The sequence below is a fragment of the Tyto alba genome, unplaced genomic scaffold, assembly GCF_018691265.1.
Source record: "Tyto alba isolate M040663 unplaced genomic scaffold, T.alba_DEE_v4.0 Super-Scaffold_41, whole genome shotgun sequence".
Taxonomy (NCBI): Eukaryota; Metazoa; Chordata; class Aves; order Strigiformes; family Tytonidae; genus Tyto; species Tyto alba.
In genome coordinates this window covers 23,272,530-23,295,236 of record NW_024881317.1, presented here as the reverse complement: position 1 = coordinate 23,295,236, position 22,707 = coordinate 23,272,530, and the positions used below count along the sequence as shown (strand labels likewise).

General features: G+C 45.9%; 1 protein-coding gene across 3 annotated transcripts in view; it reads left to right on the top strand.

The window, feature by feature from the left end:
* The window catches only part of CSNK1G1 (casein kinase 1 gamma 1), a 108,344-nt gene that overhangs the window by 71,312 nt on the left and 14,325 nt on the right, over window positions 1–22,707 (top strand). For all 3 annotated transcript variants that reach the window (XM_032990254.2, XM_032990257.2, XM_032990255.2), the window contains exons 6-10: window positions 7,758–7,909; window positions 15,101–15,335; window positions 17,442–17,527; window positions 19,636–19,720; window positions 21,904–22,052. In XM_032990254.2, coding sequence (XP_032846145.1) covers window positions 7,758–7,909; window positions 15,101–15,335; window positions 17,442–17,527; window positions 19,636–19,720; window positions 21,904–22,052 — 707 coding nt within the window. The remainder of the gene's footprint in view (window positions 1–7,757; window positions 7,910–15,100; window positions 15,336–17,441; window positions 17,528–19,635; window positions 19,721–21,903; window positions 22,053–22,707) is intronic.

Here is a 22,707-nt window from a genome sequence, read left to right as displayed (position 1 = left end):
TTATTTTATTTTTATGAATACAAATGTGAACGTCCTCTTGGTACCCTCTCTGAAACTGCTTCTTTCTTTGTGTACGCGAAGAGTTGTTTAACAGAGTCAAGTCATGATATCTGGAAAACAGCTTGTACAACTCAAGGAAAATTAAATGCCACCCCACTTTAATAACACAATGATTGTGAAAATTGTTTTTCTGCAACTGAAGTAAAAATCAAATGGTTTGGATTTTTACCAACAGCAAGAACAAATATGTTCTTCCTTCTGTCCTTCCCATGTCTGTTTTTCTTCTGTTCCTTTTCCCATACCTTTTTTTTTTTTTTTTGTAGATTCAAATACTAACAAGCTACTCAAAACACAGCAGGCGTTCAATACATCCTGCATATTCTGAGAAGATGCCCAAAATATGTTGGGTTTCTGGAGGGAGTCTGGAGTCTCAGAGTCTGTGTGGAAGCCACGCTTTACTTGCAAACTCATTGGAGATGACAGTAGATCTCTCTTCTCATGGCTTGTACGCCACTGTTGTACCGCTGCGTGCTGAGTGTCATCCCTTCCCATTAATAGCTTGGCTTGCTCTTTGGTCATCAGGGGAGAAGGTATTGATCCAACTTGTAACATTCTCCCTTGCTTTATTTCCAAGTGCCTCTTGGGTTCAAAGAGTGTTGGAGCTGTGCCTCTTCCACATCCATCCAAGGGCAGGGCAAGCACCTTGCTCAGCCTCTCCTCCCTCTCGGCAGCGGCTCTGCACCCTCCTCACTCCCTGATGGGCTTAAGTGGAAAGTCCTGCTGCAGCTACTCCTGCTGGGCAGCAAGGCTGGAGCCTTTAGCATTTGCTAGAAGGGAGATGATTCATCACCCAACCGAAGCAGGAAGATGTTGTGAAAAGCTGGCAGCAGATAGCCAAGTGTCTGGCAGCAGTTGGAGCAAACAGAGCAGGAGGATGTTCAGGGGGGAGCGTGAATAAGAGGAGCTCATAATGACGCTGGAAAAGGGCTGCTGAGATACCATCTGGAATAGTGTGAGCAGTTGTGGAGGAGATATCTAGAGTAAATGGGACTGGGAGCAGAGAAAGCCAGCACAGTGGCCAGTCAAGGTTTGAGGAGGTGGCTTATCTAGCGGCTGCTGCGGCACCCATCTCGGCTGCTTTCTGTGCTGGGCTTTGGGCAAGGAGGAAGAGCGGCTGGGACTGGTTCTTGCTGAGCCATGCTCTGCTGGGTGCCTCTTCTCCCAGAGAAGCCAAAGCCAACGGTGACCCAGCCACCTCCCAGGCAGCGTTGCGGGGAAGCGGGCAGCAGATGGTGGGGTGCTGCCAGATGCTCTGGACACGTCCAGTCGCTCTTCACCCTGTTCAGATGAATGAGAGAAAACTAAGGTAAATCGTGGGCTGCCAAGCCACAGTATCAAAGCTCAGGAGAGCAAGGAAATCATTCAGGAGCTTTACAGTCATAAGCCAGGTCAAAACCACTTACGATTCCCAAGCAGGTTGGTCATCTCCATAAGCTCTGTCAGAGCAGTGGGAAGCGAGCTGCCGCAGTACCTGCCGTCCTCCGACTGCAGTCACCGCTGATTCACAGCGGTGCTCTGGCCCCACTCCCATATGTTGATTTTTTTTGTGTGTGTGTGTTGGATCAGCTTACTATTTTTAGGTTGTTTCCCTAATCCGATGCCAGTTCGAGGCTTGTAAAGTCATGGAGTGGTTGGCAAGATTGTGGCAGACCCTGCGCCATCACCTCTGTTTTCCACCTGCAACACAGCTGCAAGTGAGTTGGTGCAGGAGTCAGAAATTGCGTTTTCTGATTGTTTTCCTTCCCATGCCAACTGCTGGGTTACCACAAACAAGAGAAAGTATTTTTGATGACTCAAAATCTCTGTCTTTCCCCAAACTTCTCCAGCTAAGGTTGAAGGTGAAGGGCTGTACTGAAAAGCTTTTTCAGTCCCACTTTCAAATACTTGGTTGCATACATTTCAGAGATGTTGTATTTCAAAGACCTTTAGGATAACTTTATTCCAAGTAACGAGCCTATCTTAACTGTTCTCCCCTCTTTCTATTTTTAAAGCAGATTATTCAGAAACCTGAAGGTCGGAACGAGCCTTTTTAATTCCAGCTCATAGATGCAACCTGTTAACCACCACACTCGGGTAGATTTAAACCCACTATCACAGTGCGTGTTTTAAGAGGTTAAAAGATGAGATCTTGGCCCAGTCGATGTTGATAGCAAAGCTTCTGCTTCAGCCAGGATTTCATTCTGATTTGAAAATTAAGAGAAGGGTGGATCCTTATTAGTGTAATCAACTTAAATGGGTTGACTACTCTAAAGCAATTTGTTTAATTTGTTTGGAACATGTTTAATTTTAGCTATAGATGTTCAGCTCTTGCACAGTTGCTATTTATGCTGTTTATCGGGTAATTTTGTGTTCTGCGATTTGTAAAAATAAACTTTCGGCTTTCAATGAGAATTTGGTGACAATCTACGTCCCATTCATCAGTGCTGCTTTAAAATCACACAGAACTTTTTGTGCGCTAATGCTGCTGTCATGCTTCTGCATCCGTTTCTCTGAAGAATAGTTCTTGCTGCTCACGTAGAGTGTGGGTTTGCATCAAGCATCAGCCATTTGTTCGATGTTGGATGGCTCCCCCTTCCCTCTGTCTCTAGGTATCTAATTTAGGGTTCCTCAGGAGTGTCTCCCCGCTACAGTGGAGCTCAGCTTTGAAGCCTGCATGAAGAAAGGTTTTGAAATTCTTCTCTAATTCTTCTTGAAATTGAAGACCTCATCTTCTCCTTATTTCACCACACCACATCTAAGGGCGGTGAAAACCAGTTTCCCAAGGGAGCAAAAAAATTGGTGATTCAGAAGCTATCAGTATCATTCACTTTTCACTAGTTGCAGTTGTCTCCTGGTGATTTGATGGATGGGGACTTGGCTTTTGCACGTCCACTGATGCAGGTGCCACGGGTAGCTTCCTGCACTTCCTACCTTATCTCTTCTTGGGTGTATTTTGGGCTGCTTGCTGTTGCACGAGGTTTATCCGTGGCCTTTCATGATGCTCATATACACAGCATCACTATGTATTCTCTGCCACAGCAGATGGTTTCCGCTTTCCATGCCTGCCACGCAGGGCAGATGCTGCAAAATTAAGATTTCCTTTGGGCGTAACCTTTGATTGGCATTTCTCTGCCAGTCGCCATTCCATAACCAGTCCTGGAAATGGCTTTGCACTGTCTTGTGTGACTTGTAATGTCTGAAGCCTGGACTAATGTGGCTTGTTGGAGTACGCTGGATGTGTGATGATTTATTAGGGCTGTTAGTCATGCTGTAAAGCATGTGGCAGCACGACAGCACCGCTTGATCTCGCAATGGGAATTTGCTGAAAGGTGTACTTCTCTGGTGTTAATCCAGCTCAAACGAAGCTCTCTGGAAGAGCAGCGGTCCTGTCCTTGCATTCAAGCTCAAGCAAACACCAAGGTTTTTTGGCTTGATCCAACTTCTTTCTCAGCCGCGTGAGCACAGGGAGCTAGTGGGACGGGTGAGGGTGGGGTGAGGATGGGACAGTCCCTTTTGGTGGCAGCCCACGGGGGCAGTGAGAGTTTTAGCATCTCGGGAAACCTGAGGCCGGAGTCGTGTGGCTGCTCGGGAGCGTGGTGGAAGCAAAGTCTGAGTTTTTGGCTTTGATGTCTGCATTTGCTCTCATTCCAGCCGCGATGCTTTAATCTCCAAAATGCTATGCTAGGTTTTTGCTGTGCTCAGCTTGAATTTTTTCCAAGACTTCGCACTGCTGAAATAGCAGAATTTGCCTGTGGGTTCCAGTGCAGTGATCAGTCTGTGTTTATTGGGGTGATAAACTTTCCACAAGAGCAAGGGTGGAGCGGGGCCTTTTACATGTAGTCAAGCCAAATCATTCAGCAGCAAGGCTAAAGCTGTTAAGCAAATTCAGATGATTTCTGCTTGCAGCAGCCTCCACTATAATAGACTGCTTTTTCTTCAAAGGAGAACCTGCACGTGCCATGCCTGCATTTTCTTTCCTTTAACGTGGTGTTCTTGTTTAATGCCGTGGAACAATTCCTTGTTTAGATGTGATTTCGTACATCAGTTGAGTTAAACTGATCATGGTTTATATTTCAAGTGTTGAGTTGTACCTTTGGATCCTCAAGATGAGGCCTCTGCTCTGCCTGTTGCTTTTCATTTTGTACTCTTTGAATCCAGAACTGCTCATCTAGGACAGACTGCTTCACAGCACCGTGGCTTTGCTTGACCTTTTTAGTCCTCTGCCGACACAATTGCTCGCCATTAAAAACCTCAAGTTCAACTGCCCAGACAGAAGATACTTTTTCCTCAATCAATCTCTTTTGTTGGCAACGTCCTTCTTAAGTATTTACAGATCTACTGGTGATATTTGTGGAGTTCCTGTGGTTCACCATGGCAATGGACTTGGCACCAGGACACGTTGCTCGTTGCTGAAATAGAGCCAAGCTACATCGTGAATTATGCAGATGGACTGTGATTAAATAAAAGTTTATGCAGATTTTCTTAGGCTGTCCTTTTTACTGTTTGTAAGAAGAATGGGTCCAGAGATACCTGTATCTCAAGTTTGCAGAGAACCACCCTGAAATCATCTAGCCTCATCTGCCTGCTTGGATCCTGCACACAACAGGCACCCTTTAGTATTTGCATCGAGCTTACAACTTCTCTTTTAAGCTTTGCCCCTTCCTGAAAATATGCTAAATGTTGACTTGTGTTTGAGTGAGCTGAGGGTGCGTTACCCCCATGTCCCTCATCACTTTATTTCAGTAATGAGTGTGGAGCTGAGGAGCCCTGGCTTGGGCTGGAAGGCTCCACAGGGCTTGTCAGCGATGCTCCTTTGGGTCCTGGCTACGTGAGCAATGCAGTCTGGGTCTGAAAATTAGATATATGTTACAGCATTTTTATTCTAGCAAAACCAGTAGGTAAGTTCTTGACTGCAGAGCTTGGCAGCATTGCTGCTGAAAACCCTCAGACAGAAATCGAACCCTAAAAATATGTCTGAAACTAATAATGTCTTCTGTCGGCTGGCACTTAGGATGCTTTTTTTAGTGTTCTTTGCTACAGCTTCACCTTGTAGGAGCTCCCACCAAGAGCAGAACCTTCCTGAGTTTAAAGTTGAGAAGAATACTCCAAGCTCCTGGCTTTTAAGGCTTTGAGTGGATGAAGCTAACTGAAGGAGTTGGGACCCCAGAGAGCACTAAATAGTTGTGTTGCTTCCTTCCCTACATGAAATCCCCATCTTTTAAGTCTTGCTGCAGTTTATCTTCCTGGTTCTTAATGCCCAGTAGGAATTTAATTTTAATTGCCACGCTGTCTCTTTACCAAGTAAGACTGTAAATGTACTCCTTTCCCCTTGCTCTGGGAACGAGATCCTTTGCCTTCCTTGAGAGCCTTTCTGCAATTTTATTCCCCCGTATACCTTAATTAGCACACTCCTAATCTGAGCCGTTTCCTTCCTAGTTTGGACTTTTTAAGATGGTTATCCTGACGTAGAGGTCGTGGTAGAAGTACTCACTGTATATATCTTGAATTTATAACAGTCTCCGTTTTAAAATTTTCATAAAATAATCTGTTATTCTCTTCTATTATTCTATATTATTCTTCTATTATCCTCTAAAAAGTAGAGATGATGATCTTGGTATTAGAGGTAATTATGTAGGTAAGTCCTCAATCAGATTTTACTGAAAACTCAGGGGCTCACCATGAGTTACTTCAAGAGCTATTGCAATTATTCAAGCATTCAGCACTACGATGACGGCATTAAATTATCATTTATGTTGATCTGGGGATGTTTGAAAATGTTTCGGAGCTGCCTGGATCACATCATTGTTTGGCTTTCTGAATTGCTTCTGCATCAAACCATCCTGTTTTCTTAGAGGACTTAATTGCTGTTAATGCTTCCTAAAATATGAAGCTCTGTTAGGAACAGTAGCGTCCCAAGACCAGGTTGGGTAAATGTTATACATAGGACAGAAAACTCCGGTTAGACTGGGGATTCCTGCAATACACTATAATATCTCATTAATGCATCCTGATGACTGATCCCTAATATGGTTCCCCAAGCATGTGAGTTAACAAGATTAAAACCATCCTACAGTAATCTTTGTCAAGCTGTGTTTTGTTCTTTTTGAGTAATACATGGGACCATAAGTTCTGTAATATTTAAGCTTTAGTAATCTCAGTGCCACATTTATTGTGTTGTTGACAAATCGAGGAGTGCCATTGGGCAGATTAACGAGGCTTTCCTAAATCTGTAGTGGGACATAACGTTATTACGGTGCTGACACACTCCAGCCTTAGTGTATGTCTGTCCTTCTGCCTTGCCCCGTGCTGGGCTAGGCTGCCTGAGCGTGCCACGGAGCAGCTACAAAACCGTGTGGTTACACAAGCAATTTAATTCTTGTGTCTGATAATTAGTGAAGTTTTTTGCTATTTTTAACATTATCTCTGCTGTAAATGTAGGTGTGCGTATGCATTTACTTAAAACGTGCTGTAAAATTTACAATCACTACTCTTTCAGGTCCCGTGCTATATAATTTACGGACCTCTGTGTAACTTTGTGAAAAAAGGCTGCGTGCATAGTAGTGCTCCCCAGGATGAGCCTTTACACTGAGTAAAGGCAGGATGTCATATCTTTGTGTATTCAAGCAAAGATGTTGTTTTGACATAGGACAAAACCCTGTATTTCAAGACAAAATCCTTTCCATTGTGTTTTGGAACGGCTTACGAGAGATGTAGACTGAAAATACATTTTTTTCAAAAAGTGTTACACAGCTTGATGCTGATGCCAGGATGCCGAGCATCTGTGCTAGATGCTGATTAGAAAAATTTGCCATTAGCCCTGCACTGAATCCCTCCCTGTATGGGCTGGTCTGATTTTTCTTTTTGACTAAAAGGTAATTCACGGAGTGCTGTGCAGCTCAGCGAGTGTTCACACCGAGGCTGTTTTTTTCCCTTTTCTTCTGGTGCCTTTCAGAAAGCTAATCCACGCAAAAAGCCACTGTCAGCTGAGTATAAATATTGCGTATTCTCGCTGAGAAATCTGTTGCTGAGCTGTTAGGTGGGAAGGGTAGTCTCTGGCTCCTACCAGTTGGGTGTCGAGAGTTTTGTGTGTGACTTACAGCAAAATGGTTTGCACATATGCTTAATGACTATGCTTATTTTTACATGGTGATGGGTCAAAATTTAAATCTTTGCTCTTTTTTAAAGGAAAACGGTGGGGCTTTTTTTCTTTCTCAGGAGTATAGTAAGAGTAAACTTTGTGTAAAGTTGTGCTGAAAAACAATGGCTATGTATTTTCTTGGTTGAAAAAACAGCCCATTTTTTGGACATGCCTCATTTTCTGCAAGAGCTATGATCTTTCTAACAGCTCAGACGAGTGCCAGCCCATGTTTGGGGTTGTATTCTGCCTGGTGTTTAGTGCAATGTTGGGAACTCCACGTCTTGTTCCATAAGTCCAGGCATTTAAGCTGCCAAATCTAGAAGCTTTCATGTGGTCGTGTTACTGCTTTGAAATCCATTTGTCTATTCAAGGGTGTAGCTGAGCAAAGCTTGCACTGATTTGGCCTTTGGTTCATTCACAGTGTGTGCTGAAACTTAACTTACTTGCTGGGCAAGATCAAAGAGAAAGGTCACTTGACAGGTAAAAATAAAGGCTCTGCCCAGCAGAAGATTTACATGCTGGAGGAAGGGTATTAACATTGTCCCGTTGACTGATTTAAATTCTTTTCATATTCTTCCAGCTGAAGGGCTTCCCCAGGTGTATTACTTTGGACCGTGTGGAAAGTACAACGCCATGGTACTAGAGCTGCTTGGTCCTAGCTTGGAAGATTTATTTGACCTCTGTGATAGGACGTTCACTTTGAAGACGGTATTAATGATAGCCATCCAGCTGGTGAGTAACAGCAGGCAGGGCTCTGCCCGGCAGCCTCCACGATGCCGACGCGTGTTCGTGTCAGTTCTGGGTTAGTGGCAGGATGGGGTTGGGACAGCGTGAGGTTCAGGGATGCCTGTTGATTGGAGAGAGAATCTCCTGCCATCGCAGAATCACAGAATAGTTTTGTGTTGGAAGGGACCTTCAAAGATCTAGTCCAACCCCCCTGCCATGGGCGGGGACATCTTTCGCTAGATCGGGTAGCTCAAAGGCCTGACCTTGAACACGTGCAGTCGTGAGGAACCCATAACTTCTTTGGGCAATTTATTTCAGTGTCTCACCACCCTCATCATGAAGAATTTCTCCCTTATGGCCAACCTAAACCTACCCTCTTTCAGTTCAAAAGTGGTGCCCCTTGTCCTGTCCCTACAGGTCCTGGTAAAAAGTCTCTCTCTGTCTTTCTTATAAAAGAAAGCTTCTCAGGTTTAAGAAAAACTCTTGCTTATGAAGGGAAGGTCAAATTATGCTTATGAGCAAACTTGTCCCTTGCATAGCAGAACCAGTGAAGCTGGATTCCTGTGGACTTACATCCTGTGTCCCCTACACGCCCCTGCCCCAGTATCTACCCCAGTTCCCTCCCTCTGTTTGGACATCCCCCAGAACACCTTATTTCTCACCTGCTCCCTGGAACACAGGGAGCACAGCACCTTCCCACACTCCTACCAGTTTTACTGGTTTGGTGCTACCAGGCTGCACATAGACTGAAACCTCTCAGAGCAATGAGAGCTGAGCTCTCCTTAGCCAAAATACCAGCATTCAAGTTCTCTGCCTTGGTTAAAATTGGCCAGTGGTTTTAAATGACTAACAGTTGGAAAACAGTAGATCTATGAGCAGCATCACAGAGCCACTCATTTGCCTGAAAAGGAAAGGAAACCAAGCTGAAAGTGGTAGCTTGGATTTGTGTTTGCGTTAAAAGTGGACAGTGTGAAAACTGAACGTACTAAGTGTGGTGAGTGAATTTCCACAAGTCATTAGGGCCAATCAGTTTTCATTTTCGTTTGGCTTTCTGGTTTTCAACCTGTGGTCTGCAGATACCCAGGTGGGACTGTGTATTCACATTAACAGATCTGTGGATAGAAGTGTTGAAGGAAGGAGAAGAAGGTGAGGGAGCGAGGAACACAATCCCTTCTATAGAACCTGAAGTTTGCCACAGCAGAATCTCAAATGGAAAACTGAGGCCACAAATGCAGAAGTTTGAACAGCGCCTGCCTGGTATTGGGTTCCTGAAGTTGTCCTCCTACGGCTGAGCGGTCTAGTTTTGTTGGCTTTGAGTTTTCCTTCATCAGTGGAAAACCAGTTTATAGTGTTGGTGTTGATTAAATCAAGTGGCAACAGATGGCAAAGCCTCGGATACAGCTTGTATGGCCTTTTGGTTATAAAGGTGTAAAATGTAAAGACATAAATTTCTTCCCATGTGACTGCTGAGAAAATCAAGGTTGTCACAGCAGTGTCCATCTGCCTTTTGCCAAGCCCTAGGGTTGCAGATTAGCTCTGTACTTGGATGGTCTTCACTGGCATCACCTGCTGATCTTGTGATCTCAACTGGCCTACCAACTCATCTAGACACTGGTCCCAGTTTGAAATACAGATCCTTGGGGTGATGCTTTTGGAACACCAAAAGCAGTCACAAATGGAGGAGTTGATGTTCTCCAAAAGGAGCAGGGAGTGCTGCTCCTTTTTCCATGGGGAGATGTTTTAGGACCTTTCCAAGCTTCTCAGGAAGGTTACATGAGTTACCAGCTTGGAGCATATGCATTTGAGGAGACAGATTCAGCATCTTCACGTGTGCCCCATCTCCTTCCCTGGGAGGTTTCCTGGGAGAAGGGCTTACCTGACCCTAGGAGATGCGTTTTCTGAAGGGGCTGGCACTTACTGCTCAACTGGAGTGAAAACCTTTCACTCAGCCACAAGGCTTTTGGGGAAATTGTCTTGGATTTATCATAGTTTTTACACTAAATCATTGCAGTCACTGTGTCATGCTCCAGTATGAGAGACACATCAGAGAAGGAAAGTTGGACTGTCAAATTCAGTGGGATCACCTCCATAAATTATGTTTTGGTCTTGCTTTTGACCAGCCAACCCTGCTTAAGATACCGTAATTCTAACAGGCATGAAGAGACATAAGACTTCACCGCTGTAATCCAGTGTGTTGCATGAGCAGTGTTTCTCTCCAGTGATGCTTGGCACACTTGTTATCAAAGCCTGATATCCAGGAAGACTTCCAAAAATGTGAATGGCCTGGTGCGGACCAGACAGCGGATCGGAGCCTCCTGCCCTGATGTAGGGAGTGAGGGACAACTCAGCACATTGCATGAAAATGCTACTCTAGTTCAGTTCTCACCAAAATGTCATCAAACTACTTTTTTTTTTTTTTTTTTTTTTAAGCCCAGGAAGACCACCCAAAGGTAAAGCAGTACGACTTGTCTGGAAGGCCCCTCTGCATCATGGAGCTCAGGGAGCTCCCAGGAGATGACCTGGATGCTGGGAGTCACCTTGGAATTGCCACTCCTGCCTTGGGCTCGATCCTTTCTGGGGAGGGAGGAAGGAAGGAAATGTCTGCCATGGATGTCTTTGCACTTGTTGGAGCAGCAAGTCTGGCAGCCAGCAACGCCCTGAGCTAGTGGGTGTGTTAAGTGTCCACCCCTTTGTCCCCTAGCTCTTTCTCCTGTCACTTGCATGTAATGATCCCCACGTCTTTAGAAGCATCCAGTCCCTTCTCTGACGCATGTGTGGTTTCTTGCCGTGGCCTGCTGCAGGCTGCAGCAGCACGTTTCCGACACATCTACGTGTGTGCTGTGTGCTAAAACTAGGCAGGAAATGTGGTGGCACTTGATCTCCTTTTCTTGTGTCCAGTGGTCATTTTTTCACCAGAGACATCCCTGAAAGATGTTTTTTAATAAGCATAAATGCTTGGCTGGTCTTACTTGGCTTGACAGGTAGCAGCATCTCAGGACTGAGGTGGATCCTTTAACTACAGATATTCGAAGCAAGAGAAGCCCTCTAGGAGAAACAAATATATCGCCATTGATTTAAGGAGAGTCACTTGTGATTATGGGAGAATTCAAACAGGGTTTTACATCAGGAAGGTTCTCCTGGCTGAGGGAGGTAGAGAACGGATGATAACGGGTCTTCAAGGAGAGCCTGTTTTGGAATCTTTTCAAATAAGATGACACAGTAGGAAGGTCTGCCTCAGCAGGGGATGGGCCACGCAGCCCTCAGGTTTGTCACTAGGCTCGCGTGTTCTTCTTGTAAGCATGCACTGTGTGCAGAGCTGTGGCAGCAGCTTATCAAACACAGCTTGAGTCAAATTTGAAACGCTCGTGCTCTAATCCACCATTTCATACCACTTGGTGAAGACCTGCACTGAAGGAGTCCTCTGTTTTCCTTCCCCAGTGGAAGCTTACCCGTTCTGCTACTGCTGTAACTTGTGCATCTCTGATGGTTCACATTGCTCTGCTAAGAGCATCGATCTGGAACTGCTTCCTCCATCCTCCTCGTGCAGCTGAATAGACCAAGTGGTTGATGTTCCTGAACGAAGCAGAGCTTGGCAATTCAAAACATGTTTGCTAACATCAGTCCCTAAAGTTCATAAATCAGAAGCCATCTTAGGGCTTCAGGGAGCAGACTTGGCGTTTAGGCTGAGAGAGAATGGGTTTTTATTCTGGCTTCAATGTTTCACTCTTGGCCAGGTCCAACATGAGCGATGCTCATTGACACAGCTGAGTTTTATCAGGAGTAAACGTTGTTTTCACCCTTGCTTTAAGTGCTTGCTGTCAGAGACAAGGTCTGTTGTGCCAGGCACTGTGCAAATACTGGCTGTGATCTGGACCAAGTCACGGTGAAAAATTTTTTGACTGGTGGCCATCAAAATCATCTTGCGTAAGAGACACCAAAACAGCCTTTAAACAGGAGGAATTTTTTATCTCTGCTGATCTATATTCAAGCAGATGATGTGTAGAAGAAGGGCTCAAATTTATCAGGAGAGTCTAGAGATGGGATTATCATTGAAATCAGTTACCCTTAAGGGTTACCATTTTGGGGGAAGAGCGTTTATTACACTTACTTCCTTGGCAGGAGTAAAGAAAATAAAAGCATGGGTTTCTTTGGCATCTGGTTAAATGTCACAAATAGCCTCTAATTTCTCAGCTGCAGCACAGGGGTCCTGCTGTGTGCCAGGGGGTGTTCTCCCCTTCTAGGGGTTTCTCCGACATCTGAAATGGAGATTTGTGGCTCTGAAGATGGACTCGGCTGGCCATGGCTGTGACAATCCTGATTTAATTCACAAGCAGAGTCTCCCATCCACCCGTAGTGTTCCTGTTCCCTGTGGTAAAACGCCATAGTCTGTTCTTGTTACTGTTAAAATAACAGAGCAGATGTTAACACTGCTTCACAGCCCACTTCCAGTGTAAAAGCAATTTCAACAATTAGTCCCAGCTCCTTTCCAGGGGTTTCTCTGCCTGTAGAAGAATTAATGCACGGGCATTAGAGCCTGTAGTTCAAACACAAAGGAGTGGGCACTGTGTCTCTGCATCCAGCACATTTCTGGAGTGGGAACTCCACTTCTCTTCTTCATCTGTGCTGTGGATTTGAGTCAGGCCAAGGTCGTGCTGCGCCAGCACTGCTCGTTTCTTCTTGGGCAGCAAGCCTGGAAAGGCAATGCGAGACAGATAGTCACCAGCTCCCTGCCACGAGCAGCCACAAACAGGGTGAGTGTCTTGTCAGGGTGAATAAAGCATGGAGGCTACTCTGGGAAACGTCTTTCTGACTTGGAGAGCATCTTCCAGCCATTGCTGGCTGTGCACAGCTCTCTGGCTGCACCTCCTCAAGCATCCGGGCAGGTGAATGTAAAGAAAAATAAATATGAAAAACCCAGCAGTATCTGTGTGTGTGTGGTGGAAGCAAGAGGTGGGTAAATAAGTATCTCTAAGTGCTACTGGAGTGTATCGGTTCACCTGACCTCTCAGCTGTTCAAGTTGTTGTCCTGGCCGATGCAACTCGCTGTGAGTTTTTATAGGAACAAAAAAAAAATATATGTTTTTTTCAGGTTGTATAATTTCTGTTGGCCCTTTCAACAACTGAGCTTCTCTGGTAGCAGGGACAAATCAAATGAGTCAGTCAGGCTCTGTTTGAAAGCTTGTTATATATGGAGAGGCGAGGAAATGCTTTGTTCCAGTTTTAAGGGTTGCATCTTAATTTGAATTGCCTCCTGACATACCTTTTTGTCTTCCAACCTGCTGCTGTGTCCTGTAGGTGATTCAAAGCGTGAAGAATGGCTGAAGTGCAGAGCATCTGCTCTGTTCTGCATCATCCTGTAATTGATTAGAATTAATGGCTGTTAGCCATGAAACCCATTTTCTCAGCGCACTGAAATAAATCACTACTTAAAGGGGAGGGGAACGGCAACACGTGCCATTACCTTCTTTGAAGAGCTTTTGAGCAAGTCCTATTTTTTAAGACTGCTTCACCTGCAGTCAATTTTTTTCTGTCTACTGCCCTCCCAATACAGCATTTTTTTATTTTATAAGGAGTGCTGCCCCCTCCTGCCTGTTACTTCTTTCCGAGCGATGGAAATGCAGCGGGTTTTCTTTAAAAATAAGGTGTCCGGTAAACCTCTGGGAGTGGGATGGAGTGATCACACGCGTGTGGAGCTCTCAGCCCAGGTGCAGATCCAAGATCTGTAAAGAGAAAGAGAGATCTGGGTTTGCCAGCTGAGAAAACGTCTGGATTCAGAGCAAGAATCCAAAGAGCGGTCGGCGGTCTGTGAGCCCAACGGTGCTGGCGCTCGAGGCGAGCGGGGTGGTTGGAAGGACGGACGTGGGGTCGCTGCTGCCTGGATTCAGCTGGGGGAAGAGCTGGCTGGGTGACCCGGAGCTCCAGCCGGGCCCGGGGCGGTGCGGGGACGTCCTGCCAGTATGGACCCAGTGCAGAACCGCTCGGGAACTGGTGACTCCCCCCAGGGAGCTCCCTGGGGGTGACCAGCCGGCGGCTCTCACCTTCGATGCTCCCCAATTCTAATCGTGTCACGCTGTGAGGCTCACCTCAAGGGTGCAGCAGTGACCTCTGGGGACTGACGCTCCTCGGTGCAAAGTGGGAAGTTTGCCAGAGCTTTGCAGCGGTCGCGTGATGCTGCAAGCCTGCATGTGGAGGGGGAGATTCAAATGGCCCTTCCAAAGAAGCATCTTGCTTAAAAAAGCCTCCACGCCCTGCAGCATGGCAGGGCAGCTGCGGACCAGGGCAGCCGTAAATGGGAATTCACATGTTTTCATTTAAAACCTAAAAAGGAAATTAAAAGGTAATAAATTCAATGAAGTTGTGAATTATTTCCAATTAGAATCATCTATTAAGTTAGGAGCTCAAAGGAGAACTGCTTGGCAACCTATTCAGACCTCACCTGCAATATATTTAGTTTCAAAAGCAATATTAATGATGAGCATCTGAATAAAGTGCATTGTTAGAGGGGAAATAGCCCTCCCTTGCCTTGGAAGTGGGGTTCCTGCCCTTTTACCTTCCCTTCTGAGTCGATGCTGCAGGAACAAAGTTGGTCAAAACCTGAGAAATATTCCAGCTACTCCTAGTTGACAACCGATGAGATTAATTATTATTTTTAGGCAGCACTGAGGATCGTAAGGCTTCTGCCTGCCCAAAAATCCCCCCCTTCATGAAGAATCTGGCATGTCTAAGACAACATATGGGTCGAGGGAGGAAGGTGGTAAGACACAGAGCAACAAGGGAAGGCGGTGGGCAAGGGAAGAGCTCTTGGTAACCGGTTTAGTATGTTTAAAATCAATACAAAAAGGCTGCCATAATTCCCTGTGGCATCCTTCCAAGAGCTGTGTCCCGGTGGTAACGTTTCAAAAACAGCCTTTGCAGTTTCTGTAGGAATAAAGTCAGGGAGCACAGTACTGTAGCCAGAGAAAGGAGAGGATGACAAATTCCTCTTCCAACCCCGCATCGGAGGACGCGACCCAGCTCTGATCGTAACTACCACCGTGGCACTCCATCTGTTGTTGCGTGTCTGGTAGAGTAACTGAAATCTAAGATAGCGCCGAGCTGAGGCTCACCGATGGGCTAACCAAACCTTGCTGCCTCGTTAGCCAGGAGAGCACGGTACCTGGTCTGCTTGCAAATAACTTTTGCCTCGTCGTTTTGCAGATATCGCGAATGGAGTACGTGCATTCGAAGAACCTCATCTACCGAGATGTCAAGCCAGAAAACTTCCTCATTGGCCGGCAAGGCAATAAGAAGGAGCACGTCATTCACATCATAGACTTTGGATTGGCAAAGGAGTACATTGACCCGGAAACCAAAAAACACATACCTTACAGGGAACACAAGAGCTTAACTGGAACAGCGAGATACATGTCCATCAACACTCATCTTGGCAAAGGTCTGTGTGGTTGGTGGGAGCTTGCCGTGCCGAGCCTTGCAGGCCTCTGATGGGAGCTTGGCTGACGGCTCTCTTGTGCCCTTCGAGCTATTGTAGACCTCTTGATGCCATGATGCTGTTTACTGTTGTGAGGCTTTTTTTTTTTTCCCCCCCCTTTTGAGGAATTGAGACAGCTGAAACGTTGGAAGCCTCATACTTATAGTTTTTATTAGGAACTAAACAACTGGTAACAACCCTGCACTGATAAAAGTAAGAGAGTAGTAATTGCCGCACTAAGTGATGACCAAATAGATTTTTCTAGCACAGCTCTGTACCAGTACCTTCCAGTTCCCAGTGTTAGGTCAGGGAACATCCAACTCTAATAATTGGTTGGAGAAAATCAATGCTTTAACTAATTTTAAACCTGGCTTTCACCTCCTCTTCTCACTGCCTTCCCTCATACCAGAAGATTACATTTCTGTGGCTGACAGGCGAAAAACCTTATTAAATGTTTATATTCACTTAAACTCATAAGAGCAGTAAGATAACGGAATATTCTTCGAGTAGCCTCCCAGCTGTGAGATCAAGGCATTGCTGGCTTTCAGGTCTCTTGGAGAGCTCGCTCTCTTTGGGGACTAAGGAGGGATGATCCCAACTTCTAATTTTGGAAAACCTGGTGAACGGTGAGGAAGGGGTGAAGGGATGAGAAGCCGCAGCGAGGTCAGGCTCGGGGATGTGCTCTGCGGGTGGATGTGGAAAGAAGATGATCCACTTGTGTTTGAAGCACACCACGTGGATTCTTTAGGACCCTTTTCCCTGCAGGTTCTGCAGCTCATGCCGCAGCTGAGAGGGAAGAGGTGGTTCTGGGCCGGGTGTATTTGAGGAGGGAAATGTTAGCCTCCAGCTGGGCGGGGGCCTGGCTCTACCCAGAAGGGTTTTGTGGGGCTGGTGCTTTGCTGGTCAACCTGGTCCCTTCACTTTTCAGGGTTGAGCAAAGTGAAGAAGTCTGATTGCAATTTTTCTGAAAGATGAGTGCCCTCAGTCATCTTCCCAAGAAGTTCATCGGCATCATTGCACTGAATTACCCAAGATATCCTCTTTTTCCTTTTTACAGCTGTTTCAGGGTAACCAACATGAACTGTCATCTCACTTTCCTTCTGCTGCGTGTTCTCACCCCCCAGCATCTTTTGAGGGTTAAATTTGCTGCTGCTTTTGAAGGAAAGTTACGCTGGGCAAAGCGCTGCCTTTTTCTCCTCTTGCAGGTGATGCAGCATCAGGGACAGCTCACACACAGTTTTTGGTGGCCTGTGGGCCTCCTGACTAGATCTGCGCCGGACTGCAGCTTCCGAGCATGTTATCTGCCTGCAGGTGGAGATTTGGAGGAGAGGAGGTTGCATCAAACTGGTCTGCAAGCTCGGTGAACCCAGGTCTGAGTGATGCAGCCCAGCAGAGCAGCAGTCCGACGCTGTTGTGCTCCAGATTTGTTGTTCTGTCACGTGTCCTCCCTTGGGATTTTTTGATACATTTTGGTAGATTATTTTAAGGCTGTTTTTCCCTTTGGCTTGAAGCCCCTTTTTTCCCCCCTCATTTATAATCGTAACATCTGCATGGCAACAGCAGCAAGTGTTTCACAAGGAAGAGCAGTGCTAGAAGGAGCTATTTTTGATCTGCTCTGATGTGATGAGCTGCAGAAGTAGTTGGGAGAGGGTTGGCACTGTGCAACATGGTAGTTCCCTGCAGCTGATTGCAAGTGTCCCCTGCCTGTTCCTGTGCAGTTCAGAGGAAATCGCAGGTGCACCATCGGTGCTGGCAGTCCAGAGAACTGGGGGGCTGCTTTATTCCTCTGCAATTAATACCTCCACCTCTTATCCCTTCTACCTAAGGCTGGGCAGTATGTCTTACAGCTCCTGTGTTATCTCATGCCTTCTAGCTTATCTTTCCTTTATGTATTTTATGGCTTTTGTTTTTTTGTTAAAGGCTCTAGGTGGTTTCGCACAAGGTCTGAGCTACAGACAGCAAGTGAACTTCCCTGTGATAACTTCATCTCAGAAATATGTGTGGCTGCTGATCAGATCTCAGATCCATTTCTGTAGCTGCAGCAATAATTTGTGATCTCTTCTGTTCTAGAGCAAAGTCGTCGAGACGACTTGGAAGCCCTTGGCCATATGTTTATGTATTTCCTCCGAGGCAGTCTGCCCTGGCAAGGATTGAAGGTAGGTTTGAGCTTTAGGTTTTGCCCTTCAAAACTTTGTCTGGTCTCTGCCCAAATGAGAATCTGATGGAGGAAACATTTGCAAAATCCAGCCAGAAACACAGTCCTCTCCTTTGTGTCTTTGAAGTCTTAAGAAGAAAACATTACTTTTACCTTACAGGAAAGATTTTAAGATAGAAATATGTTACCTGTCACTTCAAGTTACCATTAGCTTAGCTGAATTGGTACAAGTCTGGAGAGAGGATTGAGCAGAGGCAGGGGAGCGGCTGGGACGGCGATGTCAATGAGAGAGCTGTTGAGCTCTGCCGTGCCGTGGAGCTGCCCCAAGCTAGAGTGTGGCTGGGACACACTGGTTGTTTATGAAATTCCAGTTACGGCACACAGTCCCACAGCTGCATCTGCGAAACGTGTTTAGAACAGGAGGCATTTGATGGTTTTAGATGTGCAGATGGGCTTCAGCTTGAAAAACTGGTTTTCTGTCAGAAGTATTGAGCTTGGCTTTCCTCCAGTGATGCTGGACACTCAGTGCTTAGAAGTTTATGAAATGTCATGTGCAATGTGGAGGGCTGCAAGGAACTGAGTTACAGCAACTGCAGCTCACATCCGTCAGCTGAATTAACTAGTAAGTCATTTGCTGGCTCTGAAGCTGTTGGTAGCTGCATCCTCACTTCTCCATCACTTTCCTGATGATTAAGCTACTGTGTTCAACTTTGGAATTGCCGTGAGTGAAGGGATCGAATTTGATCAGATTAGGAGGTTTATTAATGAAGGCAATAACTCCCGCTGGACCTGTTCGTAGTGTTGGAAAAAGGAGGGAAGCTTTTGGGCTCCCACGCTGCTCAGCAGAATGCTGCTCTGGTCAGTGGCAGTGGCTTGCATGATAGACCTTGGTAAGCTGTTTCGTCACCATCTCTCCAGAGTTAGTCTCAGCTGAGCCTTATCAGACATGTGCCAGAAATGTTGGCGACAGCTCATAAAAGCAAAGAAAGGGGTTTCCAACCATGAAAGTGATTGTGAAAGAAATCAGAATCTCTGACTTCAAGTTCACATCTCTAAGTCTGCGTTATTCTATTACATATTTTCTTTCTGGCTTAGTTGAACTCATCTGCTTTAAATTAATCCTGCCAATTATTCTGAAGTAATTCCAGGTTTAGGTGAGATTCTACAAAATTTCTTCAGTTCAGAGCTGAACTTGATAAGAATTAGTTAACTGCTCTTGAAGTCCTGCATTTTTTTTTTTAAGCTCCAGAACAAACGTAGACTCTTTAACATCAGTCCAGAATATGGTATCTTCACTATTCTAGGTTTCCTCAGCTTACACTTTTGGTCTATACTGTCAGTGCTAAAGTCCTGAGAGAACATCTTACGATGCTGATATGCTGCTGGCAGATCTAATTGGCATATTTTGAAAAGGAGGCAATAAGCCCTTTCGTAGGGTGCCAATTGAAGCAGAGTTCTCTGCCTCAAGAGGGACTTCGGTGGGAAATCTAACTGAAAATTGTTTCATTTTTCTTGATGACCGGCTGTTTAATCAGTGTTGTCCAAGCGATAGACACTTTGGGGGTGAAAGGAGAGGCAGTATGGCAGTAGCATGGCATTTGGGAGAAGTGTGACTGATGTAAACCGGTTATCGATGTGGTGGCATTCTATTACAGTAAAACCCAAATTGTCACTGCAGTTTGTCTACTTTCACGGTCGTTCGTGAAGGCATCTGGGTTGCCTAGGACAGGATACTGATATGCGATCACAGTATGTGCAGCTTTGTTTTCTTGTCTCATGAAAGCTTCCCTGTACGGTCCTCAGGACTGGGCTGGCAAGAACTTAGCCTTGTAAGACACTAACAAGTGTCCTTCCTTTCAATTACTGAAGATGTTTTGAATGTGTCCCTGGATATTCTTTGCCCATAGCTCGTATAATGTATAGTGAGAATTACGACAGGGTAAGACAGTATTCCTGCTAGTGTAGTCTAGGATGCAGTTCAGTTTCAAGTAACATCTTCTGATATCATCCCAAATCGGTATTAAATACCTTGTTTTTCTTCCCATACAGCATGTCATTTATCACATGGTTGAACTTTCTCCACAACTGTTTTGTCTTTGTGCGCTACAGGCTGACACCTTAAAAGAGAGGTATCAGAAGATTGGGGACACAAAGAGAAACACTCCGGTTGAAGTTCTCTGTGAGAACTTTCCAGGTAAAGCCCTGATGGGACCATTTGAGTTCAGTTGGACGTACCTTGATAAATATGATGGTTCTGAGCTCCTCTGACAGAAAGTATGTGGATGATGTGTATCCATAAGGTTGTTCCTCAAGCTGGCAGACAACTGGAGCTGCCACTATAAATTAGTGGGGCCTGAGAGCTTGTGGCTGTGGCTTCAAATGAGCATAAGTCTTCTCATCAAGGAGGCTGCACAATGCTCAAGTGCCTTGGGTTCCTGCTTTGCTTCTCGGCTTCCTTCCAAAGGAGGGCCTTGTTATTTTCCCTCTCCCAAGTGACTGTGTTGGATCTACTGAATTAATTCTTTTCCAAGTGGAAGGTTTTACAGGTGTTAAAATCGTAGGTGTCCAGCTTAGAAGATGAGGTGGTATGTCTGTCATTGAATTCCACCTTCAGACAACAGTTTTAAAGAAAGTGTTTTTAAAGATGTGCTTCTAGCTAAGCCCAACACCTATTCTCCAGTTGAACAAAAGTCCGCCTTGGAGCTAGGAGAGCAGAGTATAAAGTTAAATCCCTCCCCAGGTACCCTGTGACCTTCACAGAGTGGTTTCGGTGTTTTGTCTAGGAAGTGGGAATCCTGCTGCCAGGGAGAGCACCCAGGTCCCCACAGTTGGCCCCATTCCTGTCAGAGCCGTTGTGTCACATGGCTCTTCCTCAGTGTGAGGAGCAGCAAACCTGGAAGATGATTGCTGTTCACTCAAGTCATGCTAATTCTCCAGATGTACTTGCATCCAAAATCTACCCAGTTCCAAGCCGAACAGCTTCAGGTTGGCTGTTCTCATCTTTTTCCCCAACACTCCTTCCTCAGATCTGGTCACACCTGCACGTCTGGGTTGAAGGGAGGTGAGAGAACTTAGATCTATTCCTTCTTCACCTGAAACCTTTTGGTCCTCCACCTTTCAGACCTACTAGCAGGAAGAGGGGATTATCTTTCTTCTCTATTTTTTCCCTTTTACCTCCATACGATGTGCAAGCTTCAAGCCACAGACAGAATTAAGTATCAATAAGCAATGCTATTCTCATTTTTGTTAGCCAAAGGCAAAAACCATGCTGGTTATACCAGTCGTACTGCAGGCTCATACCTCCTACTGAGCTCTGCTCAAAAGTCCTGCCTTGGCTTGGCTGTGAGCCAAGAGAGAGCTGGGAAGGGGCAGGTCATGAGTTACCAGGGCTCAGTTCTCTGTGCATGCAAAGTCCGACCCAGATGCAGGAAAGCAATTAATTAGCTTAACATCAAAACACTGTGCTGTGTGCGCCAGGTGAATTAAAGTTGGAGCCTCCCCTTCAAAGTCTTGTTTTGACTCTCGAAGGCTGTGACTGATGGAGTGACGCTGGGCAGCACACTGCTCTGGGCAGCCAGGCCCTAGCTGTTGCTGGAGCTCAGGGGTGCCCACCAACACCTCCTGCTTTCCTCCTCAGATTAAAGTGCTGTGGCTCTTCTAAATCTCAGTGTGAGCAAACATCCACCCGAGCAGCCTGTTGGCAGGTTCAGTGCGCTGACTTCTGTTGTGCAGTGTGTTTCACTGTGTGTTTTTATACAAATGTGTAGAATAAAAGCAGCTGTGGAACTCAGATTTGAGGTGGAGCAGCAGCTCTCTGGAGCAGAGGTGGGACTTCCTTCTTCGCTTGGGAAGTGTTTGAATTGATTTGCATTGTGAACTATTACTAAAACCCACTACTTTTATAGGAAAAGCCAGAAGTAGCACCAGCAGCCCAGACAATCCTCTCACAGTGTGATGCTCAATGAACACAGATCTTGGTTTATAACAACTCATTCAGAAGATTCAGAGTAAAAGCAGACTGTTATTAGACTTTGGAGAGGGCAGGAAGGCTCTGGAAAGCTGAGTGAGATTCATCTAGCAATAAAAGACTGTTGAGTAGGTCACTGAGGGTGAAGACTCGTTGGATATCCTCTGCTTCTGTCAAGACGCATGGCTTAGCTAAACTTAGGGGAGCTTGGACAACTCGTGTCACTGGTGATCTGGCCTTCAGCCACAACTTTAAGCACCAGCTTTAAGCGTAGTGCCACGGGAAAGCCTCACTGGAGTTAACTGAAAAGCATATTTCCAGTGTGTGCGTCGGCTCTGAGAGACTCGTAAGTGATGGAACTCGTGTGTGAGCAGAACTGACGCTGCTGCTTTTTTGCCCTTTTCCAACAGAGGAGATGGCCACGTACCTCCGTTATGTTCGGCGATTAGACTTCTTTGAGAGACCAGACTACGATTATTTACGAACCATCTTCACAGAGCTGTTTGAAAAGAAAGGCTACACCTTCGACTACGCCTATGACTGGGTTGGGAGGCCAATTGTAAGTTGTCCCTGCAAAATGCAGTGCCTTGCCTTCCAGGTGCTGCTTCCCCACCACCTGGCTCTTTGTTCCTGATAATCCCAGTTAACACCAGTGAGCTTGGGGTCAAATCTCTCACTTCTGTTCTCTAGCTAATGTGGGCTCAACATGGTGAGATGTCCTGACGTTGTGTTCAGGGGATTCTTGTAGTGCCTTGAAGTTTCCCTTCCCTTCCCACCTCTTTGGGCTTGCCCTGGTGGGGCATTCAAAGCTGATTTTCCCGCTTGTGGCAGTGAACATAACTAGGTTTAATTTCCTCCAGTCTAACACAGGATGGGAGACCAATATCTGAAGACATCCATCTTAAAGCAGGAGAGCATACTTGCCACCTCAGCACTGCATGGTGGAAGAGCTCTGTAATAGTTGAGTTCTCATCAAGACGTATGTGAGATCTAGGCAGGGCTCTGATGGATGCTCAGTGAATAGTAACAGTAAACCAGTTCTCAGCTCAGAAGATCTCGGGGCTTACACTACTCCAGGGGCTGAACCAGCTCTTTATAGCACGTGGCAAGGAAATGTGGGAGTAACCAAGCTCCATTTAGCAGTTCCACGACACCAGACGGACCACAGATCCTGTTGCGTCACTTCTATTGTCCAAACCCATTTATACTCAGGA